Genomic DNA, 25,161 nt, shown 5'->3' on the forward strand with positions numbered 1-25,161 from the left:
TCAAGTTGATTGGAAGATGTGAACCATGACCCTACAATAAGGGAGTGGCAATGTCTGGAATGCTAGGCGTACCGAAAGATAAGCAGTTCTAAGCATTCCTCCATGCCGTGCTGATGTGTTTTAACATTAATAAAAGCTTTTAGGAGAAAACATGCCTGAAAGTCCTTTTAAGTGTTTCATTACTCAGACACATGACAGCTTGTTTCTCGGCTGTATAATCACCAGCCATCTGATCTTCTTGCAGTTGTCAGTGCAACCCGCATCAGAAGCCCTGATGTTGGTTAATCTTTACGATATGCTTGAATCTTGATCTTTGAAATCATCTTTCTCGCTAACTTCAGAGGGATCTTGTTCTATGTGCAGTATATCAGCTTTGTGTGGAGTTGTGTTTATTAGCCCTAATTACTGATGTCTTTGCATTAATTGCTTAATGGCAGTTCCCCTCCACCCAAGGGGTGGGGCATGTATTGCGTGTCCCAAAATTGTGCTTTATCACCGCAAATGCTTACTCAATAACCAATCTTTCAACATGGCCAGAAAACAATCTTTATGTGATTTTCCAGGATCTCAAGTGGCTTCATAAATCTCAGTTATCTTTTCCAGCACCTCAAGTGACATCATCAATTTAGGTTTATGTCGTCCTGATAGTTAAGATTGCTGGAAATAGATAAGTTCAAGTTTCAGAAACTGTCTGCAAGAATGATTTTTTTAATAGGGAACTTAATACTATATTTCAGTGAAATTAATTTTAATGTTTTTATATTGGTATATTCCTCACAGGAATTCAGGATGACAAAGGTTTATCTCACGGCCACTTTCTAAAACATGCCTTTCAGCGATTAGTATCTGAATAAGGTAGCACTTTTGTTAAGTCCTCTAAGAGACTAATATGGCATATTATAAATGTTAAGACATACCAGGTTTTCTTCAAAGCATGTCATAAATATTAATATTCATACAAGCAGAAAAAAAAGAAAGAAACTGCTAAATCATAGTTACCTAAATGGCTTGGGTAGAAGGCTATCATAGCCTCTTGTCAAGGAGCAAATAATAAAGAACATTTTTACGACGAGTTTTGTACCTGAATGAGATCTATTGATGCATATCAGCAGTAACCTAAACTCTATACTAGTGGGTCACTACCACTGAAAGGCATGATTTTAGGATTAATGAACTTTGTGCAGCATTGTAGTGTAATACACAATTTGCAGCAGACAACTGTGGCCAGTTTTTTGCCAGTCTTTTTTGGAATAAGATTCGATAAATTCATTTGGACATTCAGTGCGTTTGGTTGGAAGATAAATCCCATACGCATGGTTAAATGAATAAATAAAATTAAATTCACTTAGAAAGTAAAATAGATTTGGTGTTCTCTATTATGGTTTGACTTCACAGAGTTGTCTAAAATAAATCACCTCAGAATAGTTTACTTATATCCCTCTCATTTACAGGAAGTATCTGGTATGCAAAATTAATTATTTAACCGTACAATGTACTATAGCAGTAATCAGTAATCATGTAAGAGACTTTACAAACAAGAAACATAAAGGCAAGTGAAGAATTTCAAAAGGAATACCAAGATTCCATTGATGTTTAAAATAAACTGAAATAGTCTTCCAAGTGTGCTAAATGTAGGTTTGGTCAGTTTCCAGTAGGAAACTTTTTTTTTTTCTTTTTTAAGTTCAGTCTCCAGATGAGCTGGTAAGAAAAATCCTTGAAATCCTAAATGGGCTTATATGGGAATAAATTGACCAAGTCCCCAAATATTTAAAGCTTTAAAAGTTAGGTTCAGGTCTTGAACTTAAAAGCCTTTAGGAAGCTAGTGGAAATTCTAGACGATCAAGAGTTAAATGTTCTGATTTATAAGCACCAGAAAAAAGAGTCTGGTTGCCTCATTTGGTCCAACTGAAAGTTTTTGTTTAAAGTATTTGGAAATCATACTTTAAGATAACTTTAAACAATGGAAAAGGGAGTATTTGCTTGCCATCTCAGCCACCACTTAGAACAATGGCCATTGATCCTAAAAATTCCTGTACACTAGTTTTTAAGTCTGTGTGACATATGATGTCATCCCTTTGTCTAAGACTGTGCATGGCACAGTAGGAATAAATAACACCGCAGTCAAAAAGTATGTAGTTTTTCAAGTAGATGAAAAGCCAATTTTTCTGGGTGGTGATTTTCAAAACTCTTTTGAAAGTACCAAGGTATCAAACAGTAGTTTTCATGTGACTAATCTCTTAGGTGCAGAAAGTCAGGCAGTGCTGCATGGCCTGGGGCTTTTCAGGAGAAACTGGAATTGGGACTTGCATGGCTGGAACTTAGTCTTTGTGCATTATTAGAAGTTTGTGAAATTGGCTACAGGAAGTGTTTTTTTAAAAAAAGTTTGAAAAAGGGGAGGGGGCCTCCTACTACCAAAAATCAGTGCTTTGGACATCAAAACTGTCAAATGAGTTTTGAGGGGCCACCTGTAGACCAAGGCCTATTCCTACCCCCCCCCCCCGCCCCACACTTCCTACCCTTATTGTAAAGGGACTTGTTGACTCATTTTGTAAGCGCTGCATTTCAAACCGACTGTTTAATTTGTCTGATTGGAAAAAACAGCTCTTGCCAAGCAGGTTCTGATTCTCTTGCTTTTGCAGCTTCCACCCGCTTTGTGAAATGTGAAAAATGCCACCACTTCTTCGTTGTGTTGTCAGAAGCCGACTCCAAGAAAAGCATCCTTAAAGAACCAGAGACAGCGGCAGAAGCGGTCAAATTGGCCTTCCAACAGAAGCCGCCCCCTCCGCCCAAGAAGGTACAGCCGATTGACCTTAGCTGAGGGGACATCATCTCTTTCATATTGTTTGCTTTTTTTAAAATTTAAATGGAAGAGCTAAATTACCCTAGCCTCATTAGTTGGGCCCTTAATCTACCATCTCTTGTGAAATCATACTACCCTTTCCTCTAGATGTTGAGACTCTGGAAAGAGTGCAGAGAAGAGCAACAGAGATGATTAGGGGACTGGAGGCTAAAACATACAAGGAAAGGCTGCTGGAATTGGGTAGGTCTAGTTTAATGAAGAGAAGGACGAGGGGAGTTACATGAGAGCAGTCTTCCAGTATCTACCACAAAGCAGCTGAAGGAAGGACAAGAAGCAACGGATGGAAACTAATCAAGGAGAGAAGCAACCTAGAACTAAGGAGAAACTTCCTGACAGTGAGATCAATCGATCAGTGGAACAGCTTGCCTCCAGAAGTTGTGGGTGCTCCATCACTGGAGACTTTTAAGAACAGACTGCATAGCCACTTACATACCTGGAATGGTATAGGCAGGGTCTCCTGCTCGAGCAGGGGGTTGGACTAGAAGGCCTCCAGGGTCCCTTTGAACTCTTGTTATTCTGTCCTATTATTCTGTTATGGATTATGTGACGCTTCACGTCCATCCCAAAGTTTGTCCCCATTCCAAGATCTTTTAAAGTACTGGTACCATCTCACTGTTTCTCAGTTGTTCCAAGAGTTACACTTAAAGAAGAAAAGCCTCTTAGTTTCCAAAAATGCCTTGTGGCTTTCATAGTTTTGTAGGCCTTCCCTGAAATATTTGAAGCTCTATAGGTTTGACAAGCTTTAGAAAAGGGAGTCTTAGACGCAGATTCCATCCGAGAGCCTTCCCATCATTTTTTTTTTAAACTCTGTATTGTCAACTCCTCCAAGCTAACCACCACATGGTGGAGATAAGGAATCTTAAAAAGCTCACAGTATAAAAACAGTGGTGGGGAAAGGAGACTCTTGAATCTTAACAGAAGCTGAATGGTAAATACAGCTGGATTTTTTTTTTTTATTGTGTATCTCTACCAATGAAGCATTCTGATGTTGAGGATCTGTCGGCTTTCTCTGCTAGATTTACAACTACCTCGACAAATACGTTGTTGGTCAGTGTTTCGCAAAGAAGGTGCTTTCAGTTGCTGTGTACAATCACTACAAGAGAATCTACAACAACATCCCGGCCAATCTGAGGCAACAAGTTGAAGTTGAAAAACAAGCCTCTCTAACTCCAAGAGGTTGGTAGAGCATTTTACCTTGCCTTGAGGGACAGTTTGGCACCATCTTTCCTCCTGTTGTCCTTGTACAAATGGCTGTTTAAAAAGTGGGGAGGCCGTTGGTATTAATAGCTTACTTAACACAGGAAGCAGATAGCCAGTACTCCTTATTTTCTTTTCTTTTCTTTTTTTAATTTCGCAAGTTAGCACTTAATAAGGCTCCTTTGTTAAAACTGTCGACCCCGGATGAGTCTGAAGGCTTCCTTAATAGCATATTAAAAAAAGCAGAAAATAAAACAAAGCAGACAAACATAGAAAACATATATCTAAAAGAGGCAACAGAAAAAATGGTTTTTTTAAAAAAAATCAAATTGAAATACAGATTTTTGAGGTTAAAAAATAAATATACGGAGGAATGGAACAAGATCAGTTCTATGTTTTTATTGCCTTCCTCTTGCAAGTTTTCTCTCCCATTACTTTAAAATATTTTAAAAGCTGTTTCATGTTCTCTGTACTGTCAGTACATAGGAACTAACAGCTGGAAGGAATTCCTTCAGGTGTTTGTGAATAAACTCACATAAGGAATTTATGGATAATGAACGTGGAATAGGAGACTATTTGATCTTTGATTCTGCTATAAGCAGTAATAAAAAGTCTGTGTGTGGCCAAAGCCAACACAGCTATTTTTGGGGTGGCACATACACTATTATTAACAAATTAAAGGACAGATTAATCAAATCTTCTTTCCAGCCACAAGGAAGGACAAAAAAAACCCCCAATAGTATTATTATTTTAAAAATGTATAGAATTGTTGCAGCCACCGTGGGAGTGGATGGTTTTATTTATTCAAGGGTGTGGTTTAATCAAAGCATTTGATCTCCTGTAATGATTCGTTACAATATAGAAGTAGAACTACTAAGTTCTTTAGACTTCAGTATGAAGGCTTCTTTGGGATGGCACTATCTGATACCACTATACAGTAACATTTTCCCATTTTTATGCCACCTGGCAGAGTGCAATCTTGGGAGGAAATTCAGCAGAACTTACTTTCCGGGTAGATGCTTATTGCAGGTAGTTCTCAACTTGTGACCAGAACTGAACCCAAAATTTCCTATTGCTAAGCAAGACAGCTGTTAAGCGAGTTTTGCCTCATTTTACAACCTTTCTTGCCATGGTTGTTAAGTGAATCTGGCTTCCCCACGGACTTTGCTTGTCTGAAGGTCACAAAAGGGGATTCCCACGGCCGCGGGACCCTTCAACCATCATGAATAGGAACCAGTTGCCAAGCCTCCGAATTTTGATCACGTGGCCCTGGAGGTGCCACAACCGTCGTAAGCGTGCAAAACGGTCATAAGTCACTTTTTCCCAGTGACATTGTAACTTTGAATGGTCACTCAATGAAGGTTGTAAATTGAGGACTACCTACAAAGTAAAGTGCTATAGAATTTGCTTTTTTTTATTCCAATTGCCACGGCCAAACCGTAGACGCTTGTATTAGCAAGCCTTCTGTGTCGTTATAAGCTGCATTATAAAATTATAAACATTTCACCGGTGAGTGTTTATGTGTGTGGGTGTGTGCATGTTCTTCTCCTTGCTGTCAGTGAAGTCCATTGCTCCATAAACCTGTGTTCAGAAGAGGGCAAGAGGTGAAGAAAATGTAGTGCTTTTTAATATATATCTCTGTCTCCATCATATTACTATTTTCATCCTGTCTCTTAGAATTAGAGATAAGAAGACGGGAGGATGAGTACAGATTTACAAGTAAGTGGTCTCTCCTCATGGCCTCCTCTGCAGTATCTCTTCCTCCCTCCCCACCCTTATTTTAACCACGAGTAGCATTTGAACTGTATTTTTCCATTGCCGGCAAGGGGGTGGCTGCTGGCAGTTTGACCCCCCCTGATTTAGAACATCATCATGTGTTCATTTTGCAACCAGACACCTGAGCCTCATTTATACGGCTTGAAGAGAAATCGGAGATGTGTTTTAATTACTTGCAGAGTAAATATTTCAGTATATTTCGCCATGCATAATGCATAATTTGTGGAAATTTGAATTATTTATTCCGCTTAAATAGAATATCCTGGTGTTGCTCAATCCATTTCTTAAAACCTAAATCCTCTCTTGTCCCAAACCAAACGTTTGTTTGTTTGTTTGTCTGTGAGTTAGCGTGTTTTTGCAAGTGCAGCTGTTGTGGTTGATAAACCACGGTTAATGACGTAGTGTTGTATGTGAGTCGCACTGTTGCCTCTAATTCAGACAGTCCAAGTTAAAGCAATCCATAATTTTCTCCTAGGTATTACACAAAATTTGGATGTAAAAGAAACAAATTTGATGTTATATTGTTTAACTGCTGCCCGTTTGTTGATAGCTCAAAACTGGAAGAGTAAAATTTTACCTACAATGGAAGACTGGAGATTGAAAGTTTCGTATCTTGCTGAAATGGCAAAGATTTCGGCTTATTTGAAGAACTATTCAAATGAACAATTTTTACTAATATGGAGAAGATGGATTGTTTATATTCAAAAGAAGCATAAAGTGGTGGAATATAATTTAGGTTTTTTAAAAAAAAAAATTTTCTATATATATATCTCACCTATTTTTGTAGAATTGCATACATTGTGGAGCTAGAGATATTAATATTTGTTTACTTATATTTGAATATTATCCTGGGATTAGGTTTGGGAAGTCCGGGGGGGTGGGGGGTTTTTATATAGTACTGTGTAGTGTTTGTGAATTTTTCTTTTTTTTTTTGTATGTTGAAAAATAATAAAAATTTTATAATGAAAAAAAAAAAAGCAATCCATAATTTTTGGAGGTGTGTCCACCAAGCTCTTGTGCTGCAAGACCGTCTTCTAACGTTCTTCTCTCTGATAGCTTTCAGGCAAGTGGAAGAATGCGTGGAATTGCGAATGTGCACACTGTGTGGACTATCAAGTCACTTCGTTTCTCAGTTTATGGAATGCTTGTGTATTTCAGAACTTCTCCAGATTGCTGGCATTAGTCCGCACGGCAATGCTTTAGGGGCATCCATGCAGCAGCAGGTGAATCAACAGATGCCTCCGGAAAAACGTGGAGGTGAAGTGTTAGATTCTGCCCACGATGACATCAAGCTCGAAAAAAGCAATATTTTGCTGCTTGGACCAACCGGCTCAGGTGTGCAAGTCCTGTAAATAAAATTTAGAAAGTATTATACAAAATATACAGCAGGTTAAAAATATGATAAGTTATATAGATGCACTATAAATATGTAGGTGTTAGATAAACAGTTGCATTATTTATGCACAATTTTATAGAGAATTGTAAATATTGATTGTTAAATTGACATACTGTTTTTCTTTTTCCTTTATATTTTTTTTTCATTTTCGTTTAAAGTTGTGGGTTTTTTTTTCTTCTGCTGCACAATGTATATGTTTTTTATTTGTTCTGTCTTTTTGGTCACTGTTTTTAAAGCAATAAAAGAACGAATTAAAATAGAAAGTCTAGAGCACATTTAATTGAAAGCACAGAGCCCATAAACCTTGTAATGGGGGCCCTTCCTATTTATCGGTCAATGGTAAACAAGACTGTCATGGCTGGTCAGCATGGGAGAAAGAAGTTCTCTTGAATACCAGAATAGTAGTGATAACTTAAAGTTCAAGCACTTTGATGTGATAATAAGAATACATCTACTGCTGTCTGTCTTGATGACAAACTTACACGATAAATCCCTGTAAATTTTTTAAAAGTCAGTGTGTGCTTTACTGAATTGTTTTAATGCAGTGGTTCTCAATTCTTTCTTGAGAGTTGATCCTCTTTTAAATTCCTTTTGTAGCCATGGACCATGGCCACAGATCACCCCAAGATTTAACTCAAGATTTAAATCATAACATTTTTTTAATACTTTGCAGGCCCCTTGTGATGACAGGGGTCCACAGACCACAGGTTGAGAACCCCTGTTTTAATACATTGTTTTTTTTCAGCTAGAACAATCGCACCCCCCAAACTGATAATCATTTTCCATGGCAAAATAAAACCCTTTTGAAACTCCTGTGATTTGCACTAACAGATTTTTTTTTTTAAATAATGAACAGGTAAAACTCTGCTAGCCCAGACTTTGGCTAAATGCCTGGATGTCCCTTTTGCAATCTGTGATTGTACCACTTTGACTCAAGCTGGTTACGTCGGAGAGGATATTGAATCTGTCATTGCAAAACTGCTGCAGGACGCAAATTACAACGTCGAAAAGGCTCAACAAGGTAAAATCCTTTCCCGCGCCCTTCCCTTTTAGAAGCGCAGCTGCAGGTTGCTGCTTAGAACTTTGCTTTTTATTGACCCAGAATTTTTTTTTAACAGGTTTTTCTGTTATCTTTGACCACCCCTTTTGATTTCAAGCCTATGTCCCAGGGTGCATTTTCTACCCCATCACTGCCATCCTAGAACAAAATGGGGTTCCCTGTGTGCCAACTGTACTTGTGTAATTCAGAGCTGTAATTCCTCACTTCAACTGCCTCTAATCTGCAGGTATTGTTTTCCTGGATGAAGTGGATAAGATTGGCAGCGTTCCCGGCATTCATCAGTTACGGGATGTGGGAGGAGAAGGGGTTCAGCAGGTAAGTACGAAGAGCTTTGCTTCTCCCAGTGAAGTAATTCCAGTTATTATCAAATTCCGGCCCTGACTTGAGAGAAGAACCAGTTTTCTGTCCCTGGGAGGTGCAAGTCTGAGGCAGAAGTTACTTTCTCAGCTACCTATCAGGTTTTTCCTTCTTAACACCTTCGTGGGAGTGAACCCTAAAAGATGGAAAACTTGCATTGATGATGCTTATGGAAACTCATCACTCCCATTCTTAACAGATTCGTGCACCTTTAGGTAGGAGAAAACCACACCCCTGCCAAAACTGGCAGGGCAAGTTTCTGTACCTAAACGGGGAGCAAATCACACACGCACACTGAAGGTACTACCTAGTTTGGTAATAAAATGTCTGTGCTCAGAGAGCACAAAAGACTCCACAGTTCAGCCCTGTGCCTGTTTAACAGGTTCCTGTAGGCCCCATTTAGTCACTGTCATAAACTACCTGGATTTGTAAGGTGTTCAGTGCATGTTTTTAAGAATGAATGCGTTGCTTAGGCCTCTCCTGCTTCTACCTAGGGGTTGTTAAAATTACTGGAAGGTACCATTGTGAATGTTCCAGAGAAGAATTCCCGCAAGTTACGTGGTGAAACAGTGCAGGTTGATACAACCAACATCCTCTTCGTAGCTTCTGGTGCATTTAATGGTCTGGATCGAATCATCAGCCGGAGGAAAAATGAAAAAGTAAGGAAATTGCACGTTTTAGCTGTATAAAGAATAGAACTCTGCTAAATATCTTCAGTGGTCACCATTAAAAGGGAAAAAAAAATACCATTCAGTTCGGCTCGCATGGAAAAAATAGGGCTGTGTCCGAAGACTTTGGAGTTCCTGTTTGGCTAGATGTCTAGGCAAGCTAAAGGAGGGGCAAGTGGCCGATGGCTTAAAACAGACAATTTGAATTTAATAACAGAGTAATTTTACAATGGCAGCACTTAACGTAACCACTTTTGTGGATAATTAACTGTTCTGTGTTTAATGGTACCTTTGAATGACTACTTTGTGAACATTGTAAAAGGAGAGCCATGTTAATCTATGATACCGAATAATCAGAAAGGTCTGCCGGTGCCTTTTCTAATTAGCAATTTTTATTCAGAAAAAGTTTTCGTGAACTGAACCTCCCTTCACCAGCTCCACGGAGACCAGATTTACTTTCTTTTCTCCCCCCCTCCCTCCTCCTTGCCTTCAGAAATCGTGGGTGCTCCATCACTGCTGTGAATTTTCTGGACAAGCTATATCCAATTTAGACTCCTTTGTTGATTTTGTTGAAAGATCACTCTAAACTTCTCATGAAAAAAGAGAGATGACAACCATTAAGCTTCAGCTGTACAAACCAAATAGGGGAAAACATTGTATATTGCATCTGAATTTCTGCGTATCCAAATTCACTAATTCTATAAAACGTACAAACATCCAGTCTAATTTATAAAGCAATGGGTTTTACGGTTCACTAAAGCATACTGACTTCATGTTCTTTTGGTTGCATTCAAAATCTACCGAAGAGAGAAATCATACAATAGAGGTTTTTGTCTATGTTATCAGTTTTGGGAAAAGACCCAGTTTTGGAAAATGACGATTCCTACCGTGTGCACTTTTGTCTCTGTATAATTTCTTGCCGTGCATTTTCACACGCAAAACAAAAACATTAGCTTGGTTTTGCTATTAAAGGCAGAATGTTTTGCCTTGCAGTATCTCGGCTTTGGCGCCACGTCAAATCTGGGGAAAGGCAGAAGAGCCGCGGCAGCCGCCGACTTGGCTAACCAGGGCAGTGAGTCCAGTTCTGAGCAAGAGATGGAAGAGAAAGACCGCCTGCTTCGGCACGTGGAAGCCCGAGATCTGATCGAATTCGGCATGATCCCTGAATTTGTGGGGCGCTTGCCAGTGGTCGTCCCCCTGCACAGCCTGGATGAAAAAACGCTTGTGCGGATCCTTACGGAGCCCCGGAATGCGGTCATTCCCCAGTACCAGGCCTTATTCAGCATGGACAAGGTTTGACTTCCTTTTCGCCTCTTGGGGTATCTTTTTACGACGGCATGTTATTTCCTACGGATCAAACGTGTTTATGCTCCAAGAGTGGATTGATTTTAAGTGATGTTGAAGGGTGATCCCTTTTTAAAGATGCAAAGATTAAAAAAAAATGTAAACACGATTTAGGTTATGGCTATTTTCTGTGGTTTTTGACTATCCAGGGCCGATGGACATCCCTTTTTTCAGGACAGCCTGTCAGTATCTGTTTTCTTTTGAGTTCTTATGAACTTGTTCTTGTGTCATTACGGGTAGTCCTTGACTTACTACGTATTGTTTAGTGGCCTTTTCAGAGTTAAAACAGCCCTGAAAAGAGGGGCTTGTGACTGTTTTCCACACTTAGGACCGTAGCAGCATCCCCCTGGTCACGTGGTCAAAATTTGAATGCCTGGCAACTGGCATGTACTTGTGACGGTTGCAGTGTCCTTGAGGCATGTGATCCCCTTTTGTAGCTTTCTGGCAAGCAAAGTCAATGGGGAATCTAGATTCACTTAGCAGCCATAGAATACAGTGATTCACTTAACAACAGTGGCAGGAAAAGTCATAAAATGGGGCAAAACCCATTTAGCTACTCTCGCTTAACAACAGAAATTTTGGCCTCAATTGTCATAATTCGAGGACAACCCGTATTGTTTTGCCTTTGTCCATTACACTTCTCTAAACAGAACCATAATTCTCATGGGGGGGGAATCAAGTATTCGAAAATGTAGCATTCTAAAATGTCTATAATCTTATGTCTTACAGTGTGAATTAACTGTCACAGAGGATGCTTTAAAGGCAATAGCCAGGTTGGCTCTGGACCGCAAGACTGGAGCTAGAGGACTTCGGTCTATAATGGTAAGAGTGGGACTTTTTCCCGATTGCTGCAGCCATTAATCCTCCATATAATAATTTTAAGTGTCTGACTGTAGAATGTTTTGCACTCTCTTCCCTGTTCTGTTTGTCTGTGTATAAAATCTCTGGAAGTAATGGGTGAGTCAGGGAAGGGACCACAGTAAAAAAAAACAAAACCCTTCTTGATAGGAGACAATTCCATGGTAATGTGGTTTTTCAGTTTCTTCCCTGTGAACTGAAATACTGTATATCTGCAATATGAAGAGAGTCCATATTTGGCGATTTATCGTTGTTAAAACAGAAATTGTGTACAATGATTTTTTTTAAAAAAAACAAACAAACCTTGAACTGTTCTATTCATCTCCCAACTTTAGGAAAAGTTACTGCTGGAACCAATGTTTGAAGTGCCCAACTCTGACATAGTATGTGTGGAGGTGGACAAAGATGTTGTGGAAGGGAAGAAAGAACCAGGATACATCAGGTAAAGTTGAGTTTCAAAGATTGGGTTGGTTGCTGGCTTATCTTCTCAAGAACCTTTCAGACAGTTTTCTAGGTAAGTGATCATTCTGTAATTAAGTCTGTAGTTGCTAATGGCAATTTAGATGAACTGTGGAGATTATTGTTAAATGTTCAGAATTCAGCTGGGCATTTTGTATCAACGTATAAAGAAAAAAAGGTAGTTTGGTGTGATAGACTTGAATCCTTGCTTCTTGTCTTGCCTTCTGGTGCTTTGGAAAATAGGTTGACCGTCTTTGTGGCAGCCCCTCAAATATTAGAACAGTGGTGGCGAACCTATGGCACGGGTGCCAGAGGCGGCACTCGGAGCCCTCTTTGTGGGCACATGTGCCGTTGCCCCAGCCTTGCCTCCCCCCACGACCCCCTCCTCTCCAGCAGCCCCCCTGAAGGAGACTCGCCCTTCAGCGTGGCCCACATGGAGCAGCGCAGCCAAGGACATGGCAGCCAGGCAGCGGAGACAAGACTCTGCCCTCACACCCCATCATGCAGTTGATGCTGCAGGGCGCGGGCAGAGGGTGTGGCCGCCATAGCGCTGCTGGGTTGCCTGGGCGATCTGCGGCGGGCCCTGGAGGTGGTGAGTGGTCCTGTGGGCAGGCGGGGCGGGGGATGGCGGGGCAGAGCAGGGGTGGGCAGAGGGGTGGAGTGGGGGCGGGGCCAGTTTTGGGGCACTCGGCCTCTAAAAGGTTTGCCATCACTGTATTAGAATATTGCTGTCATGTCGCCCCTGATCCTTCTGCACAAACGTACCTTTATGTCTCGTAGAAGTCCTTCAACATTTGCTGAGGTTTAGTTGCCGGTCAACGATTAATGGGGAAGGAAAGCTTAATTCCAATAGCATCATGAGGAGTATCGGCTCCTTTCTCCTAAACTTCCTCCCCTCTTCAGCAATTGTAGCAATTTATTATTAAACAAAAAGCCTTTGAAGATCACAGCAAATTATATGTACCGTATATACTCGAGTATAAGCCGAGTTTTTCAGCACATTTTTTGTGCTGAAAAATGCCCCCCTCGGCTTATACTCGAGTCGCGTCTCGAGAACTGAGGAAAGTGAGTACCGTAGTTCTTTTTTGGGGGGGGGGAATCTATGCAATCACTAAAAGTCTCGAGTCAATATTTTTTCCCAGTTCTTTGTGGTAAAATTAGGTGCCTCGGCTTATATTCGGGTCGGCTTATACTCGAGTATATACGGTATATCTAATCTATCGAGCACAAAAAGCACTTCGTGTGAGTTTAAACCCCTCTTTTGTTCCAGGCTACATACCTGCAAGTTTGCATTTCGGTATTAATAAGAGCTCAGCTTGCTTTCTTTACGTTTTTCTGATAAGATCTCTGCTTTCATTATTTCAGACATTTGACTTTACTTCTGTTTCAATTATAGGACTCCAACTAAAGATTCCTCAGAGGAAGAATACGACTCGGGAGTAGAAGAAGAAAGTTGGGCCCGCCAAGCAGATGCCGCAAACCATTAAACAGTCAGAAATGTTCTTCAGCAAAAGCACTCAGTGTGTCTGTCTTTGTTTGAGACCATGCGTGGCTCTGCAACCTGTTGCTAACATCCTCCTGACTGTAGGACACCCGGTTGAAAACTTTGGCTTCTCTAGTGGGGGGAAATCAGATCATGAGTTTCTGTAACATCACGCTGGTCTGTTCAGTGGAACACTTGGACTAAAAATGATGTAACGTTGAGAAAGTGAATTGTATATTAAGTTTTGTTCAATTAAAACAACACACAAAAACGTGCTTTTTAAAATGGCTGAAGAGGGATGGTAACGCAAATGCATTTTTTTCCCCTTTTACCCCCATTCCCAAATCGAAGCCTGTTGAGTTCAGGACCTTAACATATACATGAAATATCTTAGGCAGCCTGCAGTCTTTCCTAAAACTAAGATTAAGTGACGTCAGCAATTCCCCTCTGAGGTTAAAGAACACATTCAAAAATTCAAAAACTGTAACTGCTACAAACAAAATACTGATGTCTGGTTTGTCACCATCGTAGAAAAAGATTTGAATGGTCATTGGGCAAAGTCAAAAGTTTCTAAGATCTGTTTAATTTTGCTCAGAAATTAAAATGCATATATAGCTAATATTTTTGCAAGGAAACTGAAAAATTGTGTAGGGAAATTATTTTATATATGAATACACACAACTTGATTATCTTGTTTTGAGGCTCATTCAGCATGGGTTAATAGTTCTCCTGTTTTAAATGCAGTAGGAGCTGGAGTTTCTTGTTACATTTATTTTGGAGACCACCATTAAAAATGGGATATCGAAGCTTAAAAGGCTGTATTTTCACCCCCAAATTTATTGTCAAGCATGCAGATTGCTCTAGAGTAAACAGACTGTACAATGGCCATATTTTAGAGCATTGCAGTCTGTTTTCCTAAAACCATAATGCAATGCATTAAATAATTATGTGTAATACCAAAGGTTTTTAATATTTAAATATATATGTCACTTAGGAAAAAAAATATAAGAACAGGTAAAGGAGGTGCCGACCCTTCATGAGGAGAATAAAGGTTTACAGAAACAGTCCAATACAACATTGAAAATGTTATGCCAACTTTTTAATATTGTACATTAATTGAACCTACTGAAACCATCAAGCATCAGTTTTTTTGGTGCCAGATATTTTTCCCAGACTACCTTATACCATGAAGAGACACCAGAACATAACAAAATTGTATATTTTTCATGTGATCAGTAGGCACTGTTTGCACAAAATTCTTATTTAAATTATAAGCTCAAATGCTGATACAGCATCCTGTTACTTTTAAATTTTGTTTTTCAGCTAACTCAATCCTTTAGTATTTGTAAAAGCACAGAAAAAGGACAGGTAATGTTCTTGATTCATTTCTGAAAATTAAAGTCTCTGCCTACAAATCTGATGTCTTTTCCTCTTATGTCGAGATGTAAATCTGTTACTGAATTATACCTCTGTTTAAGCACATAATTAAACCGGTTATTATTTCAAGTGCTTGGTTTAAACCAGGGGTCTTCAGACTTGGCTCTTTTATGACTTGTGGCTGAGGAATTCTGGGAGTTGGAAGTCCACAAGTCATAAAAGGGCCAAGTTTGAAGACCCCTGGTTTAAACCGATGGGAATCTCCATCATAACCAGTAATGACTGATAGTGGATGAGGGATATCTCAAATAACTTTTGAGATTCCTCAACCTGTTTTGGGGTACCTGTCATCAATGGTGGGAGTGAGTCTGAATTGATTTTCAGTGCTCTGCAGATTCATTTTGCACAGCTCCTCAGTTTTTAGTGTGACAGTGTAAAAGACGAAATACTGTTGGTTCACAGGATTGCCAGCTTCCTAAGTCTATTGCTTTCCGTAGATTTCTGACCACATGTTCCTGGTCCGATGTACAATAACAAAATTATGATACAGAGGCTATTTGTAAAAGATACTACTGTATTTTTTTTAGATTTTCTGTAGGCTTCCAATAGGGGAACATGGCTTTACATTTCAGATAACACGGTGCAGGAATGGCCATCAGTGCTGTAATGCAAGATGCTACTTATCCTACAAATACAGTATTTAGAAGGTTGAAGATACAGCACAGCGGTCTGGCAGATGGTTGCAGTGGTGCTGTACCTAGTTTGGTTTTTTAAAGCAGGACAGTTCTGCTGTCCTGAAAGGCTATGTCACCTGGAACAAGCATTCATGTAAATGGTTCATTATATATACGTATTTGTCACAATAGATCCAGTAATTCCAGCGTTCCCCCTGGCCACGACTGAATTTGCAGCTAGCGATTACCCAAGCTGGCCGTGCCTGTGTCAAAGAAATGCAGCAGAGGTTTTAAAAAGTGAAAACTCTTCCTGCAAGAAAGCTGCTTACCCTGCCCTGCTAATTCTGCAACTTGGGAAGACACGCACAGGGTTCAGCTCTACCAAAAGCTGGACTCCCTTGCTTTAAATCCCTGCCTTGCTGGGGGTGCAAACGGCAGGGAAAGAATTCCTTTCTCTTTACCAATCACCCGTTCCTTTTTTCCCCGATCTTAAATATTCTGCTTGAGGAATCAATGGGAAAAGAACACTTTGGCGATCCAGCTTTTCAAAAAATCACCCAAATTCCAAACTCAGGAGTCTGAACCTGGGCAGGTCACAATTAATCCAAGAGGTTTTATACACTCATCTCGTGACCAAATGCAAGAAAGACTCTGTAACCTGGCGTCCACCTCTTGTGGAAAACGAAAGAACTCTTACGAATTCCAGAGGGGTTAGCAGAGACGTTTATTTGCCCAAGGTCCAGAGCATATTAGAGATAGGCAATTCTGAATGAGGAGGGTGGGATTAGACTTCAGTTTTTATACTCCCCTCCTTAAAGAACAAAGGGCTACACATTGAAATACACACTGTGATACATTAGGAACGTTTCTCACAGGCATAGAATGGAAGGTTTTGCTACATACAAAGTATCCATGTGCAGAGCGCATTTGGTTGCCACATATTACTGACAGAGAACTTTCCCAGTGAATTTTCCCAGTCATTATGCATTACATCATTGTTCTAGCAATTATGCAGACACATCATTAGTGCAATTATGCAGACAAATCATTATTCTAATAATTGTTCAATTTACTATATTACACCAAGGGGGGGTCTTACTTTGCCCTGCTTGCCTTACGACCCCACCCACCCACTCCACCCTACCCCGCATACTCAAAGGTGCTTCTTTCTCAAAAGGCAGCCAGACTTGGTTTTGCCTTGAAGAGGCTTCGCTTCTTCGTCCAAGAAGCTTTCTTCAGTTCTGGCGCAAGGCATCTCCAGCACCGAGAAGCTCCTCCTCCTCCTCCTCCTCCTGCTGACGCTCCTCCCAGACTGCAGGGGGCGCTGCTCTTCTCCCAGCCAGGGAGAGGCCTTGTCCAGAGGAGGCCCCTGCGCGGCCTGCTCAAATTATGGCTCAGCCGCCGCCGCCTCCCTTCGGCTCGCGCTTCGCGGGGCCGCCCCAGCGCGCCGCCTTCCCGCCGCCCGCGCTCCCCCCGCCGGGGCCTTTCCGGGGACCGCCGCCTCAGCCCTTCCCGCGGGGCCTCTACCCGCCGTTCCCAGCCGGGGGCCTCCCGCCTCCCGCAGGCCCGCCTTTCCTGCCGCCGCCGCCGCCGCCGCCGCCTCAGTGGCCACCGGCCCTGCCGGAGCGGCCGCCGTTGCCATGGAGACCGGAGGGCCCGCCGAGGCCNCGGGGCGATGAAGCGGCGCCGGGCGAGGTGGCGGCGGCCGAGGCCGGCCTGGAGGAGCTGCGAGCGCTGGTACGGCCGCTGCGCGATCCCGGCGCCCTGCAGCTGCTGCGGGCCCGGCTGGAGCGGGGCCGGCGGAAGAGGCTGCGGCGGAGGCAGCAGAGGCAGGAGGCTCGCGCCGCCCGGCAGGAGGAGGCGGCCCGCCGCGCCGAGCGGGAGGCCCGCGTCAACCTCTGGAGGGCCCGGCGGGCCCAGGAGGCGGAGGACCGGCACCGGGTGGGTCTGGGTGGGGGGCTGACGGGGGGAAGAAAGGTCACCGGGAGAGGGGAAGCGGATGGCAGAGGCCTTCTCCATGCTCTGCTTCTTTTGGTGCGTGGATGCAGAGAAAATACAGGTAGTCCTCGACTTACAACCGTTCATTTAGTGACTGTTCGAAATTGCAACGGTGCTGAAAGAAGTGACCGATGCCCATTTTTCACACATGCAACCTTTGCAGCATCCCTGTGGTCACGTGATTTACATTCTTTTTTCTTTTTTCAATATAAAATTTTTATTATTTTTTCATCATAAAAAAAAAATCACAAATACTACACAATGCTATATGAGAAACCCCCCACCCCCCCGGACTTCCCAACCTAATCCCAGGATAATATTCAGATATAAGTAAACAAATATTAGTATCTCTAACTCCACAAAGTATATTAATCTACATGAGTAGGTAAAATATATAAAAGAAAGGGAAAAATTTTCTAAAAACCTAAATTATATTCCACCACTCTATGCTTCTTTTGAATATAAACAATCCATCTTGGTTTACATTCTGATGTTGGACAACTGGCTCACGTTTATGACGGTCGCAGTATCCCAGGGAGTCACGGGATCCCCTTCTGACAAGCAAAGTCAGCGGGGAAGCCAGATTCACTTAACAACCTTGTTACTAACTTAATAACTGTAGTGATTTCACTTAACTGTGGTAAGAAAGGTTGTACAATGGGGCAATGCGCATTTAGTAACTCTCGCTTAGCAATGGAAATTTTGGGCTCAGTTGTGGTTGTAAGTCAAGGACTATCTGTATTTACTTATTTTATAAGTTATCTTGTAAGTATCTCTTGTAGGAGACAGAAAATAAACAACTGAAAGGTTTTTTTTATTTCTGTGCTATTGAGTTGTACTTTTGGGTTGAAGGTAGCATGTCTCAGAGAGGTCTCAGTCATCTGTTCATTTCTTTGCTCGTATATTATCTTGAACTTCCTACGGTGTTGCTGAGCAAGAAGGTTTTCGACAAAGACCCCCCTTTTCTTGCATTTTTGCGCCCAACAGGCCCACTTTTACCTACTGTTGCCAAGGTTCTTCTGATTCTCCCTGCTGTGTTTTCTAATTTACATTCTTTTCCTTTAGGAACAAGAACTTAAAGCTGCTGCCGATAGTGTGTTATCAGAAGTGAGAAAAAAGCAAGCGGACACAAAGCGGATGGCCGAAATTCTGCGTGGCTTAGAAAAGCTTAGGAAACTAAGAAAAGAAGCAGCGGGAAGGAAAGGTAAATTCTCTGGATTTTTATGATTGTTCATAATTGTGACTGGGCACGTTGGCTGAGGAATTCTGGGAGTTGAAGTCTACAAGTCATACAAGGGCCAAGTTTGAAGACCCCTGATTTAAATCAAACTCAGAAAGCTAGATGGGAAACAAAGTATGTTATTGAAATAAAATCTATTGCAAATGAGAAAAGACCCCTGAACCGCAGAAATGTCCTCCTTAGAAAGAATTGATTTTTTCCCCCCCCCTTTCATGGTGAGGCCTAGCTTGATGGGAATTTTAACTTGGAAAGATTGAGAACTACTGACCTATGGCAGCTGTGGGATTCTTCTGAAACAAAAAAGAAAATAGCTTGTGTGTGTTTGGTGCAGGTGTTTGTCCGCCACGAAAATAGCTTGTGTGTGTTTGGCGCAGGTGTTTGTCCGCCACCAGCTGCAGATGAAGCCTTTGAAAGTGAAGTTCAGAATTTAAGAGCATCGATTAAAAAACGCACTGAACTCTATGAAGCTGAAGAACGCGCTCTCCGAGTCATGCTGGAAGGCGAACAGGAAGAAGAAAGGAAACGGGAAATGGAGAAGAAGCAGAAGAAGGAAAGGGAAAAGCTCCTGCAGCAGAAGCGTGAAATGGATTCCAAACTGTTTGGGGATCCAGGTAATTTTCAGAATGTTCATGCTTACGCTTTGGGAGAAGGTGATTTATCCTTGAAATTCAGAAATATTCTGTTTCATTTATGTAGCCACATTGGGGTAGGAATAGTTACATTAAAAGTGTTTATTTTTATTTCAGTTGCAAACAGTAAAAAAAAAAATTACTATTTCCCGAAATGTTTATTTATGTAGTTCTTCTATGTCAACACAAGAACTGACTTACTGAATTTAAAATAAAGTTTTAAAGGAGATCTGTTCTTACAGTTAGTGGAGGTTTCTATTTCTCTGACTGTAAAGATATCCTTACTTATTATTTATACTTTTAGAAGAATTTCCACTTGCCCATTTCTTGGAGCCATTCACACAATACTATTTGCAAGCTGAATGTTCCTTGCCAGCTCTCATCCAGATCAGGTAAGAGTCATTTGTTAGTAAATAAAACAAATTGAGTTGTTGGAGTATGTTGTTTTACATAAAAACCTGGGAATTCTCAGCTGTCTTGAATTCAGGCTGCCGTATGAATTCTTCTTTAATCCATTTGTTATAGATGTTAATGTCCAGTTGCAACTGTTAACTCTGCACAACTCAGATTGTATAACTGTCAGTAGTTGTGTAAAGCATGTTTTATTGTCCTATAAAGCTTTGCAACAAAGTTGTCTGTTGGGGATGCTGTAATGAGAAATATTAAATTGTCAGAATGATTTATAGTCCTGTTTAATAAAACCTATTGAGGTTTTAACTACACCCAGAATCTGGAATGAATGGAGGGAAAAGACAATTGTTATGTGACTTCCTTCCCACCCAATTTCCTTGTGTGCTTCCTTTGTTACCATTAAAATTCAGAGAGGTCATTAATTTTTGTGATATATAAGCATTGCTCTAATGAAAGATATAAACCCTGTTTCTAGCATGATTCAGCCTCTTTGGCTATAGTGGAACAGGTATTGGTATCGTCACAGATTATAATCTTGAGATTTTGATTCAGCCCACCACTCACGCTCAGCGGGTCCCCCCAAAACAGTGTTGCATTTATACCATATACTGAACTAAATTATTTACAAACCTAACAGCTGTATTTGCACAACAACTAAATTTGGCTAGTACTTTATGGCTTGTTATACAAATGCCAGCCATTTAATTTATAGTGCAAGTCCATAAAACAAGTTAATTCAGTAACAGGGTAAAAACCTGCTGTGTGAATCTCTTTTAATTAATCTACCTCACAAAATAATTGTGAGGATAAAATTGGAGTGGATCTAACCTATACCATTGCATGCTTTCGAAAGAAAGATGGAACATTAATAGAATGGCTTTTTTAAGGGTCCCTTGATTAGCCACAGTTCATTCAAATCGCCTGTAACCAAGTTCCTACAGTATTTTGCACCAGTTTGTGAACTCTGTATTCAGCTGCAGTTGCCCGCGTACATGCTTCGGGTGAAATAATTTAGACAAGGAATAGATAGAGTGCTCAGTGTGTTGTCTAACTTTTTCCATTAAAGGCACGAATGGGATCAGTACTTGGTGCCTGCAGGTCACCCTGAAGGAGATTTCATCCCACCAGGATGGGTCCTTCCAAGTCCTCCCTCCAGTGACACGTGGGCCACAGCTGTCAGGTGAGAACTTTGAAGCACCGTTGAAGACGAACACATAGCATAATTTGCCAGTTTGGGAAGGCTGAAGTAACAACGTATGATTGATAACTCACATTAGAACGAGTTCTTTGAGAAGACCAGTACTGTCCTTAAAGATGCTGTTAAAAGTATGGCATTGATGCTTATTATAGTGCTTGTAAGTCCTCTCTAGCATCTGGTTATACTTTAGTATCACAGGATTTTGATCACGAAAGAAGTATCAATGAATCCCTGCTGTGCATGTATTGGAATTTGGGATAGGTCTATACTTTAAAATGATTTTCCTCAGAAATTTATCCGAGCTTACCTTAAATGGGATGTAAGTGCTATCAAATCAGTAGTGTAATCCCGGAGATAGAGAAATAAATTTGCCATGGATCTGCAGGGCGACATTGGCAAATAGAGGCCAGATATAAAGCTCAGCTTATCTATGGAGCTTATATAGTTCAGAAACCACGAAATTAATGCATCAGCTAAATATTATTGTATGTGTTCTTAATGTAAAGTAAACTGTGGGAACTCAGAATTCACTGCCCCGGGCAACATCAAAGGTGATTCCTTTGGAACAGTATCCAGATGTTCAAATATCCAGCTATCTTCCCAAACACCTCTGTGGTTATCTTGGCCTTACAAGGCAGGAATTAAATGAATTGACAGATGGGGCCTATAGTGGTTTCCTTTGAAGTTTTGAGTTCTTGGCTTTCAAAAATGACGGCGCTCAATTGGAGTTGTATGGCGTGAATTAACAGTAGCTTTTCCATGTTGCCACAAAAAGTGCCTTTCATTTATACACACATACGTTACACATACTTAGGGAAGCATTTGTTTTGTTTTGTTTTGTTTTTAAAGTAGGATAATTAGAATAGGAATATAAGCTAAAGGGTTTTTGCCTCTTTATATTTTTGTTACAACATCAAAGCACAGTTTGGCGTTCAGGAAGGGAATCTTGAATTTCTGTGTAATCCTGCTCTCCTTTCTGTGTTTTAATAAACGACCCCTTGCCAGCCTAGTTTGCAACCCTAGTCGAAGGGCACATTTTCAGTTTAAATAAATGGCAAACTGTAGTTTGTACAGAAGCATAAACCATTCCTTGAAGTGAAAGAATATAAAGAAGAAGCGGACGGATTTTGTTGCCTGCGAATTACTAGCTGTTCAGGAAATCTATACGTGCTTATATAGATTTTCTGTATAAAGTTGTTGAAAACAATACACATTCTGCATATATTCTGCGATTCATAAATTGCAAAAAAACTAGAAATTACTGTTGTTGAACAAAATTAATGTGTTCATACCAAACATTTCTCCACTGCTCAGCAAATGTCGGATATATTATACCTGCTTGCTCTTTCAGATCTGTTTACTTCTGAAACACAAAGTCCTAAGCATTTAATACCAGTTGCTTTAGTTCAGCATTATTTATACTGGAAATATAACGTTCTCCAATCTCATACTTTTTCCTGTATTTCTTTAAGAAAAGCTATACTATTATTATTTTAGTTTAACACAAACCCTGTTGATCATTTTCTCTCGGACCTAAGAAAAATTGAAACCTGAGGCATGGCTGTTAATGGCATAAAAGAGCATGCTGTACCCAAATTGCTAGTACAAACCATAGCTTTTGTCTGGTACATATATGCAATAGCTAGGCTTGTTCAACTTTTGTTGCAAGATAATTGTCAAATAATCTGCAAAGCATGGTTTATTGTCTTGTAAAGCTTTGCGACAAAGTATTGGGGATGCTGTAATGAAAAACCATAAATTGTCAGAGTGACTTATAGTCCTGTTTAATAAAAGTATGTTGCCTTTTGTTTGTACTTAATAAATTATTAGCATTTCACGCTTGTATCTGGCTTTTTTCTTCTTCTTCCTTTGTGGCACGTGGGCATGCACAGAACTTTCTTAAGCAAAAGGCCACCAGATGCAGCAGTTGGCTGCTGTTGGAAACAGAATTGTTGTGAATTTTTCTTCATAATATTACTGAAAATACAGACCCCAAAAGCATTTTCTCGGTTCCAGAGGGTTTCAGTTGAGACAGTCCTGGTTGTATGTTTTCACTGGGCACAGCGACCTATATATGGATTCTAGGGCAGATTAGGCTGCTTACCCCATTGGAAAACCTGACGACAGGCGCTTACTCAAGCAGCTCTAATCACTAGACTTGGCCAGGCCTCCCTCTTCAACTGTGGAGGTCACAGCCAGCAAGACGCCTCTCTGTCTTCAACTGACAAATGCCTTCCTAATTCCTTGCTAAGGTGAGTTTTCCTTTACCTAAGAAATAAACATGTGTAACATGGAAAGTTGAGCGTTAAGCTGAAGAAATAGATTGGGGTTCATAGGTGGGTTCTCTTGTGTACAGACAGAGATGATAACATTTCTTTAAAGAATATTTTTTTTAGCTCAGGGATTCCAATACTTACAAAATAATTTAATGTACTTCTTTATTATCAGTAGTTCCCCAATGATATACTGAGCACTAAGTACACACTTAGTAATTCCTTTCGCCACTTAATAGATTTCTGTGTCATTTTTTCTCCTTTTGCTTGTATATTCCTTATTTGTTTTTATATATACTGCATATATATATATATTAGTGCCACTTAAAACTGGCATTTTAAACTGCAATCAGAGATAAATAATGCATGCCTAATATTCCAGTTGCTATCAATTCTGGGATCATATACTTTCTAGACCATTCTGGTATGTTCATGAAATCGAATATCTTTTGCCATTTAGGAATTGCTAAAGTAGATTTTCATCTTATATTTTTCATCTTAATTCAAAGTGGCAGAATAAAAGGATTCTATTGCCTCTGTAGTTTTAATTGGCACTTTTAAATCTATCCATGTTCAGCTGTCAATCTCAAAATTACTTTGGGGCAGCTTTTTCTTAACTTGATGCCTTTCACATCACTCTTCTTAGGTGTTATGGGAACTGTTGTGCTGAGTTTGGAGGAAATAAGACTGATTAATTCTGTTCCGTGTTGCTTTACAGATAGGATATGAAAATACTACTTGTTAAATGTTTTACAAATATTGTAAAGCAATTAACAATATTTAATAGATACCCGGAAACAGATTTCTGGAAATTGACAATTTTGTTTCATTGCCTTGAATCTTCTATAACTTCCATCTGAAGTCATTAATTATCTTAACTGATTTTAATGTCTAACGGTTCCTTAAGATGACAGTTGATTAACTCAAGATTGATTTTGTATATGATGTGCGTCTGAGTTAGGTTAATATATGGAATTCTTTGGACTTAAGGAGAACAAGTTCTCGTGTTTTAGTTTCTTCTTATGTTGCAGAAGTAACTGCAGATTGTGGCACGTTAGCCTCTCTGCTCTTAAATAACTGGAAATTGTATGCCATGCCAGGAGCCTAGAATTTGGGAATGTCTAATCCTGGCTTGTTGACAAACAACAGATAAGTTGCAGATGGGAAGGAGCTGTACACAACTTTTCCTTTTGCAACATCTGTTTTTATATACCAAATTGAGTATGTAGAAACATGATCTGCAATGCAGACCTAGTTGCAATTTCAGTCTTTATTTGTCATTTCAATCCCATATTTATGGTGGGAAACAGACCCCAGTACCATAGGTGAAATACATATTTTTAATTTCACTTCTAAATTGAAATTTACAGTTAAACTCCTGACCAAAGCAAATAGATTGATGGAGGCTGTCATCCCTTAGCTGACTCGTAAGACGGGGCAAAATAAGAACGTGATTCATCACTTCCTGCTTAAGTTTATTCAGTCCCTCACCTTCACATGACACTTGGCTTAATAAGTCTTTTGTGTTAGAGCAACAGATGGCTTATGTGCTGAGAATGCATGCAACAGTGCCACATGTGGAGTGAATTAACAAAAGTATACGTGTAGCACGCTAAAGCTGGCTGTGGTCCCTCTAGCTTCCATGTTAGCACGAAGTGATTCAATCTCCGCATTAAACATCTGGCAGTAAGTCTCTATGGAGACTCTCAGTCATCCAGGTCATGGTTGTCCCAAAGATGCTTTTTCAGACTTCCTTGTTTTTCTTTGAAGACGTTTCGCTTCTCATCCAAGAAGCTTCTTCAGCTCTGACTGGATGGTGGGGAATGGAAGGATTTATACTCCTTGCAGACAGCTGGTCGTTTGCCTTCTTTGCAACCATTTGCACTTCAGTTGGAGATGTAGA

At 40.4% G+C, this 25,161-nt stretch overlaps 2 protein-coding genes across 2 annotated transcripts in view; both read left to right on the forward strand.

Moving 5' to 3' along the window:
* The window catches only part of CLPX (caseinolytic mitochondrial matrix peptidase chaperone subunit), a 20,678-nt gene extending 6,949 nt beyond the window's left edge, over window positions 1–13,729 (forward strand). Inside the window, exons 5-15 of the mRNA XM_015819155.1 lie at window positions 2,640–2,794; window positions 3,877–4,036; window positions 5,735–5,776; window positions 6,992–7,168; window positions 8,086–8,250; window positions 8,516–8,604; window positions 9,141–9,305; window positions 10,308–10,607; window positions 11,388–11,480; window positions 11,852–11,958; window positions 13,372–13,729. Of these exons, the coding sequence (XP_015674641.1) occupies window positions 2,640–2,794; window positions 3,877–4,036; window positions 5,735–5,776; window positions 6,992–7,168; window positions 8,086–8,250; window positions 8,516–8,604; window positions 9,141–9,305; window positions 10,308–10,607; window positions 11,388–11,480; window positions 11,852–11,958; window positions 13,372–13,462 (1,544 nt within the window). The 3' untranslated portion in view covers window positions 13,463–13,729. The remainder of the gene's footprint in view (window positions 1–2,639; window positions 2,795–3,876; window positions 4,037–5,734; window positions 5,777–6,991; window positions 7,169–8,085; window positions 8,251–8,515; window positions 8,605–9,140; window positions 9,306–10,307; window positions 10,608–11,387; window positions 11,481–11,851; window positions 11,959–13,371) is intronic.
* A 3,169-nt stretch (window positions 13,730–16,898) lies between these two features.
* PDCD7 (programmed cell death 7) lies at window positions 16,899–22,812 on the forward strand. The gene is made up of 5 exons (XM_015819156.1): window positions 16,899–17,450; window positions 18,573–18,711; window positions 19,122–19,358; window positions 19,681–19,768; window positions 20,854–22,812. The coding sequence occupies exons 1-5, from the start codon at window positions 16,899–16,901 to the stop codon at window positions 20,969–20,971; spliced, it is 1,134 nt and encodes a 377-aa protein (XP_015674642.1). The 3' UTR covers window positions 20,972–22,812.
* The last annotated feature ends 2,349 nt before the right edge of the window (window positions 22,813–25,161 follow it).

The sequence above is a fragment of the Protobothrops mucrosquamatus genome, unplaced genomic scaffold (assembly GCF_001527695.2).
Source record: "Protobothrops mucrosquamatus isolate PMUCROS unplaced genomic scaffold, P.Mucros_1.0 scaffold865, whole genome shotgun sequence".
NCBI classification, from domain to species: domain Eukaryota; kingdom Metazoa; phylum Chordata; class Lepidosauria; order Squamata; family Viperidae; genus Protobothrops; species Protobothrops mucrosquamatus.